Raw genomic sequence first — 18392 nt, forward strand, 5'->3', positions numbered from 1 at the left:
TTGATAGTCACTGTCACCTCGAATCACCTGGCTAAATGGAGGCAAAGAAAAAGTCTAGAGTAGCACATTGGAGGACAGAGTGGAAGTGGCTATTTACCAAACAGGGCTATGAGATGAGCGCATCTGATCCCCATTAATCCTGACGGTCAGTTGATTAGCCCTGTTCAACAGCTGGGGACACTGAGGTGTGCAGGGACGGGCTTGCTTACCCCGGACGATGCTGACAGTGTGGGCCCAGCCCAGTCCCACAGCCACCAGGAGGAGGCTCCTCACTGGGCAGGCGCGGAGGTGCAGCCCAGAGAGCGGTTGGGACCCTGGCACAGACTCCTCAGGAAGGAAACAGGGAAAGGCCCACAGAGACTCAAGCAGCACAGAAGAAGGTCACCCACAAGTTAAAAATAGATGTTTGTGCTTTACCGTCCCAGCGTGCTAAAAATCCAACCTGCTCACACATACAGCCTGACGTGAGCCTGGCCTCCTGCAGCACTGGGCTAAGCGAGAGATGCACCTGCCCCTCTCCCAACAACAGCAGGCTCGGCAGCTATTCTTCAATGTACTTGACACCCTTCCATGAGGATTAAGCTACACTCTGTCGACACTGGGTAAGTTTAATCCCGATACAGCTAACCGTGTCGATCTGCAGTGGACAAACAACTTACTTTGGATGATTCTGTCACTGACAAAGACCCTGAATCTCCCAGCAAAGCTTAGTGACATGACTTACCTTTCTGTTTTCATTTCAGGTACACTGGCCCATACGGTCTAGTTTACCTGCTGATAATGCCTTGGAAAGACCACCAGGGGGCCCCACACCATTTTCAGCTTTAGAGGGATGTGAATTTCCCTTTGATGAGAAAGAGGATGGGGAAATAAAACAAGGATCCAAAACAGATGCCTGTGTGTTTCCTGGGAGTGATAAAGTCAGGAACTGCCGCTCTGGGTCAGGCAAGGGAGTAACAGAGACAATGGCACCAACTCCTGAGACAGAGGACCTGACGCATGGTGCAACCACCGCCTGTGGCCACGGAAATTCCAGGGAATGCAGAGCTCAGCTGCATGGTATAGCCACCATCTGCAGCCACAGAAATTCCAGGGAACACAGACCCTCAGTCACATGGTACAGCTACCATCTGCGGCCAGAGAAATTCCGGGGAACACAGACCCTCAGTCACATGGTATAGCCATCATCTATGGCCACAGAAATTCCGGGGAATGCAGACCCTCAGTCACATGGTACAGCCATCATCTATGGCCACGGAAATTCCAGGAATGCAGACCCTCAATCACATGGTACAGCCACCATCTATGGCCACAGAAATTCCAGGGAACACAGACCCTCAGTCACATGGTACAGCTACCACCTATGGCCATGGAAATTCCAGGGAACACAGACCCTCATTCACATGGTACAGCCACCACCTATGGCCATGGAAATTCCAGAGAATGCAGACCCTCAGTCACATGGTACAGCCACCACCTATGGTCACAGAAATTCTGGGGAACACAGACTCCAGTCGCACGGTGCAGTCACCACCTGCAGGCACAGAAATTCCGGGGAATGCAGACCCCAGTCACATGGTACAGCCACCATCTATGACCACGGAAATTCCAGGGAACATAGACACCAGTTGCATGGTGCAGCCACAACCTGTGGCCACAGAAATTCTGGGGAACGCAGACTCCAGTTGCATGGTGCAGCCACCACCTGTGGCCATGGAAATTCTGGGGAATGCAGGCCCCAGTCTCTAAAGTGTTATTTGTTTTATGAATTTCACTGCAGTGAATGCAGAAGAGTTTCTCTCTGTGCAGAGCTCAGTATCCAGAAAGGAAGTCGGCCCCAGGAATGCCTTCCTCTTCTTCAGAGCTCAGGGCCCAGGGCTGACGCTCTTGGGAGGGGTCCTTGTTCGGCAACTGTGCATGTGGAGGGTCCCCCAACACTCACTGTGTACCTCCTAGGAGCAGAGGCTATGACAGGGAGCCAGAGACCAAGCTCTGCTCAGACAACAGTGAGCTGATGGCCTTCCACTCTAAGTTCAACAGGGACCCAGGGACGAAGCTCTGCTCAGACAACAGTGAGCTGATGGCCTTCCACTCTAAGTTCCAACTGCATGGAATGTGTATTCCATGAATGCTTGTTAAATGAATGATTCATATAAGGTCATCTGTGCTGACCTTTGCTGGTCTGCTGACTGTGGGCTTCAGAGCATAGACCTCATTCTTGGAGCAGCCAGCTCTTCCCAGAGCGACGGCCACTGGAGGACAAAGCCCAGGGCTTCCATCCTGCAGCAATGCGCTCAGGACCCTGCGCTGGGCACGCTGGGGACCTCTCCAGCAGCCCTGACCTTGCAATACCAGTGAACCCCAGGGGAGTCCCAAGTGCTCAAAATCAAGTAAATGTCCATTGTGATTTAACATATCAGTTTTAGAAGAAAGGGCAGATTGCCACCTCCCTCCTCAAACTAGGGACTATAAATTGATCCACCACCCTATCTGAGGCTCTGCCTTAAATCCTGCTAAAACTACCAGCCAAACACTCAAATTTACATTAGCGTTAAGGGGAAAAAAAAATAAACCAAACACCTGTAAGAAACGGTCAAGTAACCCGTGATACATCAACCCAGAGATTAAACATTATAACAATGAAGTAGCAAGATATTAAAAGAATATAAACTCTATGTACATCATGGCCCAAGGTTCTAAAATTACACAGAGACCAAGACTGGAATGGAAGGGGGATGTGTTTACAGATACATTTTTTATTTTTTAATTTTTAATATTACTTCTCTAATGTAATGACTAACCAGATAATTCAGCAAAAAAAAAAAAAATCAATTATGCCTATAGATAAATATGTAAAGAATCCTTCTCTCTGATGCCAATGGAATTAGTCTGGGTCTGACCCACAGTCTTCAATCTTTTAATTAAGACACAAAAACCATCTTTCAAGCTGTTAGGAAAAAAAGAAGAAAAAGATTGAAAACCAGGAGCCCAGAAGAAAAGGACTCGCTATGTATCACAGCGTCTCTCCACGCCTCTCCACCCCGGACAGTGCTCCCTCTTTCCCCATTTTCATACCTACTGCACAAAACACTTAGTAAAGAACTATCTCAATTCATGAGTCACACAGCACAAAGGGCCAGTGTCGCTGCCAAACATACCCTGCAGCCCCAAAACCAAGAGGCAACTGGTTCCTTCCTTCCTCAGTGAAGGAAGAATGAGAGGCTGCTGGTTGTCATTTTAAATCTCACACCTCAATGTCTTAGCACTTTCCTGCTTTGTTGGTTTCAAGGGCTTATTAAAATTAACCCCCCTACTGGATACTGAAGAAAGAAAGCAGGACAGTTGTGCAGGCTCCGAAGAGGCAGAGCCCTCGTTCCGCTGCCACCGCTGTCTTTCTACCCACAGCAGCCGGGTTTACCAATTAGTCTCCCTTAAAGGGCACTGTTTATGCTCATCGCAAACAAATGGATGCAATTGCTTCTTTTGAGATGTAGCAAGTTTTGGGCCCTCAGCAGAAAAAAAAAAAAACAGGGCACTGGCACAACAGTCATAACCTCTGCGTGGCACACACACAGAAGGAAAGTTAAAGCCCTGGAGGCGGAGGCGTTCGGAAAGGGAAGGTGGAAGCAGGAAGGACGCCCACGGGATAGAGTGGTCAGAAACCGACCACGTCACCAAAGGGTGCCTTAGACGTTCCAGAGGACAAAATGCCCCTCTTTCCAGGGTAAACACCCATTTGCCAAACTCAGCCAGTGACGGCAAGCAGGAGTTTGCTTTTTTTTTAAGGCGTCTGAGTAACGATGACAAGAGCAAGAAATGAGCTTAATAATGGGACTGACGGGGCCCTGGGCTGGTGACTCAGCTGATGTGCACAGCATCAAAACCCAGGTTCCTCAATGCGCTCCCTCTGCAGTTCAGGACAGCACTACAACTCACCCCATCAATCACTGCTTAAAAAATCAGTTCTAAAAAAAGACGACCCATTTGAAAGCAGCCGGAGGAGGAAGACAGAGAGTGTCTCACAGAATCCAACCGCTTGTAGCCTCGGAACCATAACAAGAATATGAAACTAGCGGGTCCAGTGTGAGGCAGAACAGAGACGCCGTCACGGCTCTCAGGAGGCTGAGCAGGAAGCGCATGGCTCAGGCCCTGCAACGCCCTAAGGGCGCCTGGAGCAGCCCACAGGCCTGTGTCCTTCGTGTGGGTTCACCTTCCTAGTTTCCTGGGTAAATTCAATGTACAGCATTTATTCGCCAAGAAAAGAACATTCAAACTACTGTCATAACTCTGAAGGACTCTTAACACTCCAGTCCACACGTTCAAAAGCCCACAAATATCAGTGCTGACACTGTGCAGGTAACAATGTTTTGGATGCATCATGCACATAACCAGTAACGATGTTTTCATGTTTTCCATAGCCATCTCATTCCGGATACTTAAATATCTGTGACGACTTGATACTTAGTTATCTGTGACTTTCGGATAGATTTAACAAGGCTACCTGGCCAAGAAGGCCTCACCCTCCTGAACCCACTGACGCTCCCGCCCTCCTCCCAGTTACAACAAACTGTCCATGAGGCTCAGTGAGGCTTGGCTTTTGCACATTTGTTTTTCAGAGTAAACTATTTCTTTTCAACGAAAATAATGTGTACAGAGTCCTCAGGGCCTCCTCTTAGGCTCTGAAAGGCAGCCTTCAGGTCAACTCTTACACAAGTGTGTCTTCCTCACTGTGCAGGGTCGAACCTCCAAGAAATGCACAGGGCTGGGGGATGCAGGGGACAGAACTCCATTCGAAAGCCACACGTCTGTGACCTTGTGCCAAGTGCCCTGAAAAAGCCACCCCCAAAACCTACAAACCCCCCACTGGGCCGTCGTTTTAGGGTTCCCTCTTTGGCGACAGCAACGTGCAGGCTATGTGCAGACCACGTCTCTGCACTTGACACATATTCATATGTGCTAATAGTAACACACACAGCCAGGTGGGGCGGCTCACGCCTGTAATCCCAGCACTTTGGGAGGCCAAGGCAGGGGGATCACCTGAGGTCAGGAGTTCGAGACCAGCCTGGCCAACATGGTGAAACCCCGTCTCTACTAAAAATACAAAAAATTAGCTGGGCGTGGTGGTGGGCACCTGTAGACTCAGCTACTTGAGAGGCTGAGGCAGGAGAATCACTTGAACCCGGGAGGCGGAGGTTGCAGTTAGCCGAGATTGCGCCACTGTACTCCAGCCTGGGCAACAAGAGTGAAACTTTGTCTCAAAAAAAAAAAAAAAAAAAATATATATATATATATATATATATATAAAAACACACACACACAGGTCCCTCAACCAACGCAGGGAGACCCGGCACGTGTGCGAGCCTTCACCCCGCTCCGTGAGCAGGTTCTCCCCTGCTGAGAAAACATTAGGCTGCACCGCTGGGGAGCAGATCTGATCACTGAAGGAATCGGCTACATTAATTAGCAAAGCATAGAGGATGGAGTCAGTGGGCATGGAACACACTGACAATGACCAAAGCCACAGAGTGCAAAGCATGGCACCTGTTTTTCAAAACTTCTCTTCCACCAAAACCAACAATTTTTGCAGGCTATATCACGAGTTCTATAGTTAAAAATAATTCAGCGCCTCCTAAACAAATGGAAAAAAGCGCTTTCTGAAGCATACACTGCCCAAAAAGATCAGTGACCAGTCAACAGAGAAACTTTCTTCCTAATTGGAATCAACAGCTAAATGTAATCTTTTTAAAAATAATAATAATAATAAGACATGAAGCCAGGCACAGTGACTCATGCCTGTAATTCCAGCACTTTGGGAGGTCGAGGCAGGCAGATCACCTGAGGTAAAGAGTTCAAGACCAACCTGGCCAACATGGTGAAACCTCATCTCTACAAAGGTACAAAAATTAGCCAGGTATTGTGGCGAGCACCTGTAATCCCAGCTACTCAGGAGGCTGAGGCATGAGAACCACTTGAACTCAGGAGGTGGAGGTTGCAGTGAGTTGAGCTCACACCACTGCACTCCCGCCTGGGAGACAGAGTGAGACCCTATCTCAAAAAATAAAAAATAAATAAGACATGAGTTTGTCTTTATGGGGAAGTTTTCTGTTTCCACTCCAATTTGGCAATTCCACGTAAAGTATCAGTTGTTAATGAAATTGTTTTTAGGCCCTTTAAAGCCACAAAAAAGAATACCCAATTATGAAGGGCAAAAATGTAGGGAAGAGAAGGCAGAAGAAAATATTCTGGGGAAAGGAGTATGAGAAAGCAGCTGCCACAGCCCTCCCATTCCTTGACCCTCCCCAGAATGGAGCTCCAGATCACTCTGGAGGCCTCCCCATCCTCATGGCCTCCTCACCCGCAGGGCCTCCTCCCAGCTGTGGGGCCTCCGCACCCTCACAGCCTCTCCACTCATGGGGCCTCTCCATCAGTCTAGCCTCCCGCCCTCATGGCCTCCCCACCCATGTGGCCTCCCCACCCACACAACCTCCTCACCCCAGGGGCCTCCACACCCTCATGGCCTCTCCACCCGCAGTGTCCCCACCTGCACAGCCTCCCGACCCGTGTGGCCTCCTTACCTGTGTGGCCTCCTCCCTGGCTCACACTCAGACCCAAGTATGTGAGGAGATGACCCCTCTCACCCTCCACCCCGAATGTATCCCCACACAGATTTGAGGCTGTCAGCTCCCACCAGCGCTGCCCAGCCCTTCTCCCCACAGAGAGTCCTTGTGTTTTGCTGGCCACGTGCTCTGTGGTGTGAGCTGGCCTCGCCTTCCCCTGCAAGGGGCATCAGGTGGCACGGGGCAGGGACAGGCAGTGGAAGAAGGATGGAGCCCTCGGCCCCACAGCAAGAAGTGCGCCTACAACTCCACAAAGCGGAACGGCAGCAGGTGCATGTAACGGCACCCAGCAGGCGGGCGCAGCAGAACCAGACCGGGGTCTCCAAACCTAGACAACGTATGACCCACACAGGCTGGCAGCCCACGCAGGAACCTCAGGGGAATGCTCTACTCTTTCTTTCAGTCTACGTTATGTGCTTAAAATGGAACTTTTTCCATCCTCCTCTGTAGGAAATGAGCACTGGAAATTCCACGTATGTTTCTATAATATTTTCTGATATTTTAATAAAATGATGACAACTAACTTAAAGAATTCTCTCCACTTGAATTTTGATTGAAGATGGGAAATAATTCAGCATTAACAGCTGTTTTCAGCTTTCACTCTGAAAGCAGTTATGTTGAGGAATTTTGGAAGTCCAATAACATAAAGAAACACAGATTTTTGATCCTTCAATTCTTGGGTTTCTATTAAGCAATACTGGAAAACAAGTTGATTCATCTAATTTAAGCCCGTAAAACTGTTTTATGTGGTTATGAGACAGAGAATTCCAAATGACCTTACAACACTACCCCCATAAACTCAACCTGGGCAAACCCACACTTCACAGCAAAGTCAAAGACCATCCAGCGAACAGATGAGGCAGTGGGGCCAGCACAGGCCAGAGGGCGCAGGGAGGCTGAACGGAGCCACGGAGCAACCCTCTCACGATTTCTTCTTAAATGTGTAGCTCAGGTCTCAGTAAGATTCATATAGAAGGAAAAAACACAATTAGGCTTCCTGCATGCAAACACACACACCTCTTTCTCTGCCTGGTCGCTCGATAAGAAACTCATTAAGCCCTTTTTAAAAACCTGTACAGACGCAAGGTGTTCACGGGGAATTCGGCTGAGCACACCTTCGTCGAAAGTGGCTTTGCCATCGTCTGGGCAGCAAGACGGTATCACTCACCCTTCAAGAGCGACTGACAGGCAAGTGTCATCACCTCGAAAGGCCACGACGCACGACACACCGGACACCCGTTCCCAGTGACATCCCACACTCTAGGAACAAATGTGGGTCCAACTTCTGGGCTGGCAGTGGGTGGGGGACACTCAGACGGGGCTCGCCCTGCCGAGCTTAGGGGTGCCTGAGCTCGGATGGCATGGTTGGGGCACTGACATTTCACATCAGTGTGATGCAGGCAGCACAGAAGTCCCTGTCCTGAGACAGCGCACCGCGGCTACAGGCAGGGGTGCACCTGGGCCGTGACACGAGCCAGGAAACCTACCCAAGGCTGACACAATCAGACAACCAGGATGGGCCTTTTGCAAATGATACTCTCCTTACCCGCCAAACGAGCTGTCTGCACAGCACACTCTATTTACCAGTTTACAACCGAACCCTGCACACAGCCTCTCCTGCCTCCTAGCCATGCACTCCTCATGCTCGGCTCCTCGGGAGGGCGGCAGCCAAGCCCACAGGCCTGGGAGACTCTGTCACGTTACAGGACACTGACACACCTCGTGGAACCCCACATCTGAAACTGAAAAACAGGACCATTTCCCGTCCCTATAAGTCTGGAAAGGCATTTGGCTGCATACTACGGCCCCTGCTCACTCCCTTCTCTGCCCTGAAAGTGTTAAAAAGGAAAACATAAAGTCAACACCAGCTCCTCCCTGCTGGTGAAAATTGGCACGAATGAATTTACTTTCTGGCTGCCGGCCCTCACAAAACCGTTACCCAAAAAAAGTTCACCATGCTAAACTGCTCCAAATATAAATGTGAGACGCGCCGGCCCACCCCCATCCCACCCCACGTTACAGGAATGGCCTGACCAGGGTGAGCCCGGAGACGGCTAAACACACATCAAACATTTCAGATTTGGGAACTTCAGTGGTTTTGGGAAAAAGACCTGGCAAAGCCCGATCTGAAACTTATGACAGTTGAGCACATGATCTCCGCCATGAAGAGCAAATAAGAGGCGTACACAACCCTCCATGAGACCGCGGTGGCCGATCCGCCACAAACCCTCCTACGACAGGACCAGGACGGCGAGGCCGGAGCCCAGACCGGGGAGAGGTTGACGATTCCGCCCAGCCTTCCCCGCGCAGCGCCCGCGAACAATGGGGATGGGATCCCCCGGGCCGCGCCAGAGATCCAACCCGGGGTCCAACGACAAGTTTCGCATTGAAATCAGGCCGGGCGTTCCAGGCCGAACCCGCCAGCGAGGAGGTGGCGCGCACCGCGCGGCTGCACCAAGGACGCCGCGGCTCCAGCGCAGAGCGCACGGGAAGGCCGATCCCGCCGGGCCCGCTGCATCCTGCGTCCCCGCGCGGCGCCCAGGCCCCACAGACACCCCAGGGCGCGGGGGGATCGCGGCCCTACAAACATCCGCGGTGGGATCGCAGCCCCACAAACATCCCAGGGCGCCGGGGATGGCGGCCCCACAGACACCCCCAGAGCGCGGGGGATACCAGGCCCCACAGACACCCCGAGAGCGCGGAGAATCGCGGCCCCACAAACCTCCCCAGGGCGCGGGGGATCGCGGCCCCACAAACGTCCCCAGGGCGCGGGGTCTGGGGGTCCGGGGGGCGCGCACGCTCTGGGCTGGGGTCGCACCTCCCCCTCCGGGCCCGGCCCCCGCCCCGCCGCAGGCCCCGCGCCCCCAGCCCTCCGCGCGCGGCCCTCCCCGGTGACAGCGCGGCCCGGCCCGGGGCGGGGGCCCGGTTACCTTCCGACAGCTCCAGCTCCAGCTCGGCCAGGCGCGCCCGCACCTCCAGGGGCAGCGCCATGCCCTCCAGGCTGCGGTCCGCCATGCTCCGCGGGCGCCGCGCCCCGCACGGCCTCCTCTTTGTTCACAGGCGGAGGTCTCGGCGGCTCCTCGCGCCCGGCGGAACCGCACCGAGGAGGAGGCGGCGGCGCGGGCGCGGGAGGCGGGCGGCGGGCGCGCAGGGACCTCCCTCCCCTCGGCGTCTCCTCAGCGCGGCCCCGCCACGGCCGCCTCGCGCGCCCCCGCGCCCCACGCGCCCCGGCCCGCCCCGCGCGCGCTCGGCACCCCCGCAGGCGCTGCGGCCCCGGCCCCGGCCCTGCTGCTCCCGGCCCTGCTGCTCTCGGCCCCGGCCCGGCGGGAGCGTCTCTGCGCGCGCACGTCACGGGGCCGCGGGGGCGGGGCGCGCGGGGGGCCGCGAGGACGCGCAGGAGCGGGAGCGCGCGGTGGGCGCGGCGCGCGCAGGGGCCGCGGGGGCGCGCGGGGGCGGGGGCGCGCGGCCGCGTCGGCGAAGCGCGCGCTCCCAGGGGCGCGCTCGGGGGCGGGTGGGGGGCGCGGGGCCCGCGGGGCGGGGCGGGGCGGGGCGGTCTTGTCTGTCCTGGGCTCTGCGCGTCCAGCGGAGCCTCCGGGCCCTGCCCCAGCGCCTGGTCCTCCCGGCTGCCTGCGAAAATCACGTCCTGGAGCCGCAGCTTGACGTCTGCGCGGAAACTCGCAGTGCCCCCGGGTCGTGGAGGGCTGGTTTTTTGCTAATGAACATATTAAGAGGCGGAGACGGAGCGCTCGGCTGGAAGTTTCGAATGCAGCGACCAGCAGATGACCTTGAGCGACTCTGAGCCTCTGCCTGGGGGTCAGTGTCCCCATCTGTGAAAAGGGGGTGGGAGGACAAGGTTGGGTAACCTAATGTCCAAATGCCAGGTCGGCCCGAAAAGCCTGGCTCCAGCCCTCCCGGGACAGGATGCAGGCCCCAGGGTTCCCACCTTCCTTCCCCTCGTGGGGCCATCAGCTCCCAGCCTCAGTGCCACCTCGGCGAGGCTGAAGCCCCGTCTGTGTCTCTAGTCCTGACCATCTGGGGAGGCCCTCGCATCTCCAACTGTCCACTGAGCAAACTTCCCTGGAAGCCCCCAGGCACCCCAAACGCCACAAACCCTAAATGAAGTCAGCTGCTTCCAATGGCTCTTAGTATCTACCTGCTTCTCAGAACCGCCCCCGTTGTCTTCATCATCATCTTCCTCTGTCGCCACACATCCTCCCCAGGCTGTCGTATAAAGCCCTGACCACCTGGCCTCCTTTTCATCCTTGTACCCCCTCTTCCCAGCCCGGCCCCTCCCTCAGGCCCAGAGCTTCCTAAAGACCTCCTGGCCTCCCCGTCCTCCACGGGACATTGGCCAGCGCTGGTTCCCTGAGGCCCGGCTGCATTCACTCCCCTTTCAGAGTAGGCCGCAGGAACACAGGTCCCTCCCCACCACCCCCCTCCTCCCTACCCCCCTACCCCCATCCCCCCACCCGCTTCGGCTGGAGCCCCCACCAGCCAGGGCCACCTGCAAGGCAGCCTTGCGGCCTCCACACTCCAGCTCCTGCAGACAACGCGGCTGACCCGCAGCACCTCTGCTCCCGGCCTTCACCCCGGAGAGCCTGCCCCTTCTCTGCCCGTGCCACCCACAGCCATCCCTGACCCCACGTCCAGAACAATCTCTCTCCTTTCTCTTCCTCCACCCGCCACTTCCCGCCCTCATCACGTTTGACCTTGCGTTTATCTCCTCTGTATTCTTTGTGAGTGTAAGCGCCTGGAGGACAGAGTCCATGCCTCTCCCACCTTTGCCCATCCCATGGATCTGGCAGTGACTGCAACTGCCAGAGGTGTGTGCATTTCCTGTAGGGATCGGTCCTTTCAGTGGGGAATTGTGAGACGCAAATGACATTCGAAGATGAGCTGGGAAACAGGAACCCCGAAATTCATGCACTTCCTGCCCAGAGCCGTGCGCCTCCGTCTGCTGTGCGCGGTGGGTTCATCCTTCCCTCAAGACTGCGTTCAAGGTCACGACACGGGTGGCACAAGCATGTGGCCCCACCGTCATGTCTCCCCTTTTCATGATAAAGAGACCGACCAGCAATGTAGGGGCCGTGGGGAAGATCCCACACAGCCCCTGCATGTCACAGATACAAGTCCTTAGAGACAGAAAGGGGAGCAGAACCAGGATTCAAACCCCAGCCTTCAAAGCAAAGCCCTGAGTTCATTTCATTATAGTAAAGATGCACTGTACATTCCAAGCAATAAATGGTGTCAAGTCCATTTAGGGCAGGATAATATCATAATAAAAATATATATTCCCGGGTCAGGCACAGTGACTCACACCTGTAATCCCAGCACTTTGGGAGGCCGAGGCAGGTGGATCACGAGGTCAAGAGGTCGAGATCAGCCTAGCCAATATGGTGAAACCCCATCTCTACTAAAAACTACCAAAAATTAGCCAGGCGTGGTGGCACATGCCTGTAGTCCCAGCTACTCAGGAGGCTGAGGTAAGAGGATCGCTTGAAACCGGGAGATGGAGGTTTCAGTGAGCCGAGATCACGTCACTTCACTCCAGCTTGGGTGACAGAGCGAGACTCAGTCTCAAAAAATATATATGTGTGTGTGTGTGTGTGTGTATTCCCTTTTTAATGGGCAGATGGGCCTTAATCCTTTGCATATGATCCTATAACTGATGTGGGTTCCAAAGAAAACTTGTAATTTGCATTAAACACCTCAATTGTAAACTCAGATTTTGAGGTGATGGTTGCTTTCAGCAGGCCTTTGTGCACCTACATATTACACATGTGAGCATGGGCTCTCAGCCTTAGACTGTCATTTCCAAGAGCTGATAGGTATCAACTTTATCTGGAACTCCTACCATCTCCTTGAAATTCATGCTGTCCACAATCAAAATCATCCTACCTACCAATCCTCTCCCCCATGTACATTATTTCTGAGAGCAGCCTCCCTTTCACTTTGAGTCCCCTCAAGAACTTCTACCCACAGCATTTCTCTTGTTCACTGCCTACTCCTGTCGAGACCTCCAGCTATGTCAGGCCTTCAGAGCCTCCTTCCAGTTTTCCCACCATGGCTGCCAGATCACTCTTCCTAAAAAGTCCCTCTTAGCACAGAACACAGGCCACTTGCTGTACAACCCACGATTCTAAGCCTGCAAACTGAAGAAATCCTTAATTTGACATCAACGGTTTCACCGGCCCTGCACTAAACATTTCCCCTCGCTTTCTGTTCCTCCCGTCTCTTTCATGCTCCGAGATTCAGCTACAGAATTCCCAGCTGTCCATGGAGAGTCCCCACCTGTGGTGTCTGTTTTTCTGACGTGCTCCCTCCTGTTGTCTCCCCTTCCCTGCAACCTGAGTCATAGCTGTACATGGAATTTCACCCTGTCCAGTCCAAGCTCAAACGCCACTTCTTCCATGCGGCCTTCCTGAATCTCCTGATTAGAAAGATTCTCTCACACCTGTGGAATTACACACCTCTTTATCCACCTGCTGTCCCTGGGACTGGTAATTTATGTGTGTGTTTGATCTGGGGGCTGGCTTATCTGTAATTCTCCCATGTGTTGACTGACACCACAGATGCATAGTGCCTCTGTCTGGAAATGCAGACCAGCACAGGAGCAGGGGGGAGCAGCCCTTTCCTGGGTCCCATTCTGCTCCACCTGTGGGCAGCCTTGCAGAACGTGTGATTGGTGAAAGCCTTGCCATCTTATGTGCTCGTAAGTGTAAAAACCTGGTTCAAATGTGTGTCCAGGCAGGAATGAAGGTGCCCCGTAGATGTTTATTAGAATGAATCAAATAGACTCCCAGGGCTGTTGGCTTCAAAAGCTCTGCCAAACCCCTGAAATTTCCATCAGGGATTAAAGTCACGTTTTTGAGCTACTCCACAGTTTTGCCTAGACAAGTCTCGAAAACAGTGTTGTGAGCTCCACAGAGGGACGGCAACATGTATCTAACTAAACAATTAATTAATTACCATGCCAACTAGTATTTGAGGACCTGTTTCTGTGTCTTGCTTTACTGTCTACTGACGGGTAATTCGTCACCATTATTTACCCTAACTTCCAGGACCTCGCTTATTTTTTTTCTGTGTCACTGAATTCCAAACCAATTCTAATGAGTGAAAAATTAATTACTTAGGTGTAACTGGGCTCGAGATTTCAGGAAATCTGATTGGGGTGGAAAAGAGTAGCAAAGGAATGTGTTGAATCAAAGCAGGCTGGAGGTATGGGTGCCCGGCAGAGAGTTTATTTATTCATGAGCTCGCTAATAGGAAGGAAACACAAAGCTCTCAGGGAATAGTTCCCCTGCATCTCAGAGCTGCACCTGGACTCCCTCCCTCTGTATCAGATTAATGGAAAATTGTTCATGCTGCACTCTCGCCTATGGGCCCCAATTCTCTGATTTTTTTTTTCCTTTTCCAAAGCTACTGGAAGAGTAGGTTGTAAAATACTGCAGTTGGCGTCCCCCAGGTACTTACATCTTCAATCCTATGCATGGCCAGGGGAAGCAGGGGTTACAATCTCATTGTGACAAAATCTTCCTAAGCTGCAATTTCCACACAGAACTGTGGCTGGCAGCTTATGTTTTGGGTTCTGTTTCATTCTTGTCTTATCGCATCATCAGAAATTCAGCTTGGGTAGACTAAAGAAAGGACAAAAGTCAGTAATCGCCAGACACAGAAAGCTGGGTTTAATTAATTAGTATTTAGAAAGCAACTTAAGACTCCTGAAAGCAACTCGTCCATGCAGTCAAGAGATCATTAACATTTTCGTGGCACAGGGGTTTTTCACAACATTAAGAATTAACTCTGTAATGTGACTATGACTGAGTTTGGTAAACCAGAGGTACATTTTCCTATCTATTAGTGGTTACTGTCTTCCTCTGGAAGTAACAAACTATCCAGTCATTTACTGAAGAACAAGTACACTAGTAAAAGAGAAAAAGCAAGAAATACTCCCAGAGAGTCCCGCAGTCCAATTAATTTGCTTTTCCATTTAACTGATGGAAGTGCTGAGAATTCACTGTGAGTCAAAGACATTTTTAAGGAAAAACAAGCTGTGAAATGTAGCCTGAGCAAGTCACCTAAGTGTTTGGTTGCATATGTCATTATACATCAATATACAATTATCGATAATTAAATTATTTCTGGTAATTTGAATAATTTCAGTTAATTGTTAATCACTGTGCTAACGGTAACACGGGCAGCACAAAATAACAAATTAGGCAAAGATTGCTCCTGTTTGATCTTATATTATATAACACTTTACAGCAAATTTCCTTTGCCAATTATGATTAATATCTGGCTTACTTAAGCTATTGTTACAATTAATTACCATTCTCAGAACCCATATCCACTAACAACTGAGACAAGGGACACACAGGCTTCTGAAGTGGAAGGGAGAGGCTGGAGACTAAAATTTTTCCATCAAACTCAGCAAAGTGAGAAAGTGTCGGAGAATTTTAAAATTGACCTTATTTTTCAAAATGGAAAAACACACACACACCCCAAGTCAAGCGCATTCCCAAATGGCTTCTGCGGTGAAACCCCACCGCGGTGCTCTGGAGTCTTGCGAGTCGCAGAAGCTTGTGGCTGTGACCTGAGTCTGAACCATCTCACACCCACACCCGACAAAAGCAAAGAAAAACAGAGATGGTCATGAGGCTCCACTGTCCACACTGAGGCCACAGTGATCCAGGGGGTCCAGCAGCTGTGAGACCAGGCTCCCCAACCATCACCTTGCAAAACAGAGATTGAAGCTTCATTTGCTGAGAAAGGTCTGGGGAAGCCTGAGACAAGGGGCCTCCCGGAACATCCAGACCCCAGTCAGGCGGGAGTGCTGCTCTGGCTGGCACTGTGTCTCAGGTCCTTGCTGTCCTGGCCACTGATGTCTTAGGCTGGGCTCCAGGAAGCAGGGCCTGAGGCAGAGGCTGGGGGGCAGGTGCCTCATGGAGGGTGTGCGCTGCAGATATAACCCATTGGGGGTGGCCACCTCAGCACAGGAAGAAGCAGAGCCCTTGGCCCTGCAGCTCAGGACACCACAGGGCCAGTCCTCAGGGCAAGACGACAGCCTGGGCCAGCCGGGTGTGGGCAAGGAGCAGCCCACCCATGGGCTCATCCCACTGGGAACACATGTGGCTGTGACCCACCCACAGCCACATGACAGCCGCTGGAGGATGGGGCACCCAGCCTAGAGCAGACAAGCAGGCTTGCTGAGAACCACCACATGTCAGCCAGGCAGGAACCAGGAACCCGCAGCTCCTCATATCCACCAAGCAATGCGTCCGGGCAGATGGCGTCTCAGAGGGTGAAGGTCCCCCATGATCTCCAGGGACCTGCAGGTGAGGATCCTGTGTGATCTCTGTGGACCCACAGCTCCTCATATCCACCGAGCAGCGTGTCTGGGCAGACAGCATCTCAGAGAGTGAGGGTCCTGCATGATGTCTGGGGACCTGCAGGTGAGGATCCTGTGTGATCTCTGGGGACCCGCAGCCACTCACATCCACCAAGTGGTGCATCCGGGCAGAGGGAATCTCAGAGGGTGAGGGTCCTATATGATCTTTGGGGAGAACATCGAATGTACGTGATTCACTGCTTTTTGGTTTATTTTCTATGTTATTCTTTTTCTGTGTCTTATTTTTATGACTCCATTTGCTTTGTGTGGACTCTTGAAGAATTTTAGACAATGTCCTGGTGCCAAGCCACGTGCTGGATGCCGTATAGGACGTGGGTCAGGAGCTTACACGTGTGCAGGGCCTGTAGTCCCAGCAAGAGACACAAAAGGAAACAGAAGCCGGTGGACACTCCTGGAAAGTCAGGGCTTTTAGCCGGGAGAGGTTAGTTTATAAGGAACCACGGATTGTCCAAAAGATCTGATTCGAAACCCTCCCCCTGCCCACAGGGACCTTGTGTCACTCAAGCCCTGGAAGTGGCGGCCAGGGCCTCGCCCCGACCAGGCGCGCGTCTCCCCTGCCCCAGGTGCTGCCCGGCTGAAGGCTTCCCCCTGGTGGTCAGACCTCCGGTGTGGGCGTGGGGAACCTTGGCAGGTTGTCAAGCTCTGCAGGCAGCTCCCGTGAGCCTGGCCAGGCTCCAGTTTCCTTCCCAGCTCCTCACCCTGCCCCGGCTGGGAGAGAAGCGGGCACACCGGGGCCCTGGATCCTCCGTCCCTGGCATGCCTCTCTGGATGCTCACTGAGGGCAGCTCCCCGCGGGGCCTTCTCACAACGCCAAAGCCAAGGCTTCCCCACACGCGGGCTCCTCGGGAATCTGACCCCAGATGGGAAAGCGTGGCCAGGCAGACAGTCACAGAGTCTTGGCCAAAGCACTTGCACCAGGCACCCCCCCCCCCCGACACCCCACAGCTACGGGGGAGGGCTCTGAGGAGACTGCCCGTCCCAAAGCAGCTTGCCCCAGCCCCGCAGGCTCAGACGCATGCACCCCTTCCTGCGGCCCCCGTAGCATCCTCCTTTCCAGCCTCACCAAGGGCTGCACGAGGCTTCTCAAGGAGCTTAGACCCCAGGAAGAAGTAGTTGTGCAAAAAACTCACAAGAGAGCAAAGCAGAATTTAGCAAGTGCCACGAGTAGCTTGTCCCTGAGGAAGGTGAAGGATGAGGAGGTTAATTTGAAAATCACTCACTCCTGCTCGGGTCCAGTGGGCACTCCCATTGCGTGGCGCCTACTCCATTCCTTTCACGGGGAAGCACAGCTGTCACTCCCTCTGACCATGGGCCTCCGCAGAACGTTAGATGAAAATGCTCCGAAGCACAGGAAAGAGAGAAAGAAAAAGACTGGAGGGTGGAAAGAGAGAGGTCAGGAATGGAGGGAAGGACAGAGGGGGGAGAGGAACACGGAGGGTTCCTCTCTGTGGGAATCCACAGAGGGTTCACGGAGAAAGATCCGTGTTAGCAACAGGGAAGAGATGGGTGAAGCAAAACACAAATTCAGGCAGAAATAGAGTTGAACTCATGATTTTTAAGATACGATAAATTAGATATCTTTTTAAACAATAGGGATGCAAAATGCTGTAGTTTTCTGTAGTTTTTTTTTTGTTGTTGTTGCTTTATTCTGTTTGACAGCGTCCCACTGTCGCCCAGGATGGAGCGCAATAGCACGATCTTGGCTCACTGCAACCTTCACCTCCTGGGTTCAAGCAATTCTTTTGCCTCAGCCTCCTGAGTAGCTGGGACTACAGGCCTGCACCACCACCTCTGGCTAATTTTTGCATTTTTAGTAGAAACGGGGTTTCACCACTTTGGCCAGGCTGGTCTCAAACTCCTGACCTCAAGTGATGTGCCCGCCTTGGCCTCCCAAAGTGCTGGGATTACGGGTGTGAGCCACTGTGCCCAGCCCAAAATGCAGTGTTTAAATGTTGCTGTGGAAATTAGATGCTGTGCTTGCTTCGGCAGCATATATACTGAAAATTAGAAATAGACATTGTATCAGATTCCTGGGGCGGCCATAACTAAGTGCCACAAACTGGGTGGCTTTAAGCAGCAGACATCAGCCGGGCACGCCGGCTCATGCCTGTAATCCCAGCGCTTTGGGAGGCCAAGGAGGGTGGATCCCTTGAGCCCAGGAGTTTGAGACCAGCCTGGGCAACATAGAAAGATTTCATCTCGGCCGGGCGCAGTGGCTCAAGCCTGTAATCCCAGCACTTTGGGAGGCCGAGGCGGGTGGATCACGAGGTCAGGAGATCGAGACTATCCTGGCTAACATGGTGAAACCCCGTCTCTACTAAAAATACAAAAAACTAGCCGGGCGTGGTGGCGGGCGCCTGTAGTCT

The 18392-nt window shown here is 52.9% G+C and overlaps 1 protein-coding gene across 4 annotated transcripts in view; it reads right to left on the minus strand.

Annotated features, from left to right (window-relative positions):
- The window catches only part of DIP2C (disco interacting protein 2 homolog C), a 374224-nt gene extending 364502 nt beyond the window's left edge, over nucleotides 1–9722 (minus strand). For all 4 annotated transcript variants that reach the window (XM_077945649.1, XM_077945648.1, XM_077945646.1 and 1 more), the window contains exon 1: nucleotides 9548–9722. In XM_077945649.1, the coding sequence (XP_077801775.1) occupies nucleotides 9548–9632 (85 nt within the window). In that variant the 5' untranslated portion in view covers nucleotides 9633–9722. The remainder of the gene's footprint in view (nucleotides 1–9547) is intronic.
- Between the last annotated feature and the right edge of the window lie 8670 nt (nucleotides 9723–18392).

This window comes from Macaca mulatta, chromosome 9, assembly GCF_049350105.2.
Source record: "Macaca mulatta isolate MMU2019108-1 chromosome 9, T2T-MMU8v2.0, whole genome shotgun sequence".
In the NCBI taxonomy this organism is placed as follows: Eukaryota; Metazoa; Chordata; class Mammalia; order Primates; family Cercopithecidae; genus Macaca; species Macaca mulatta.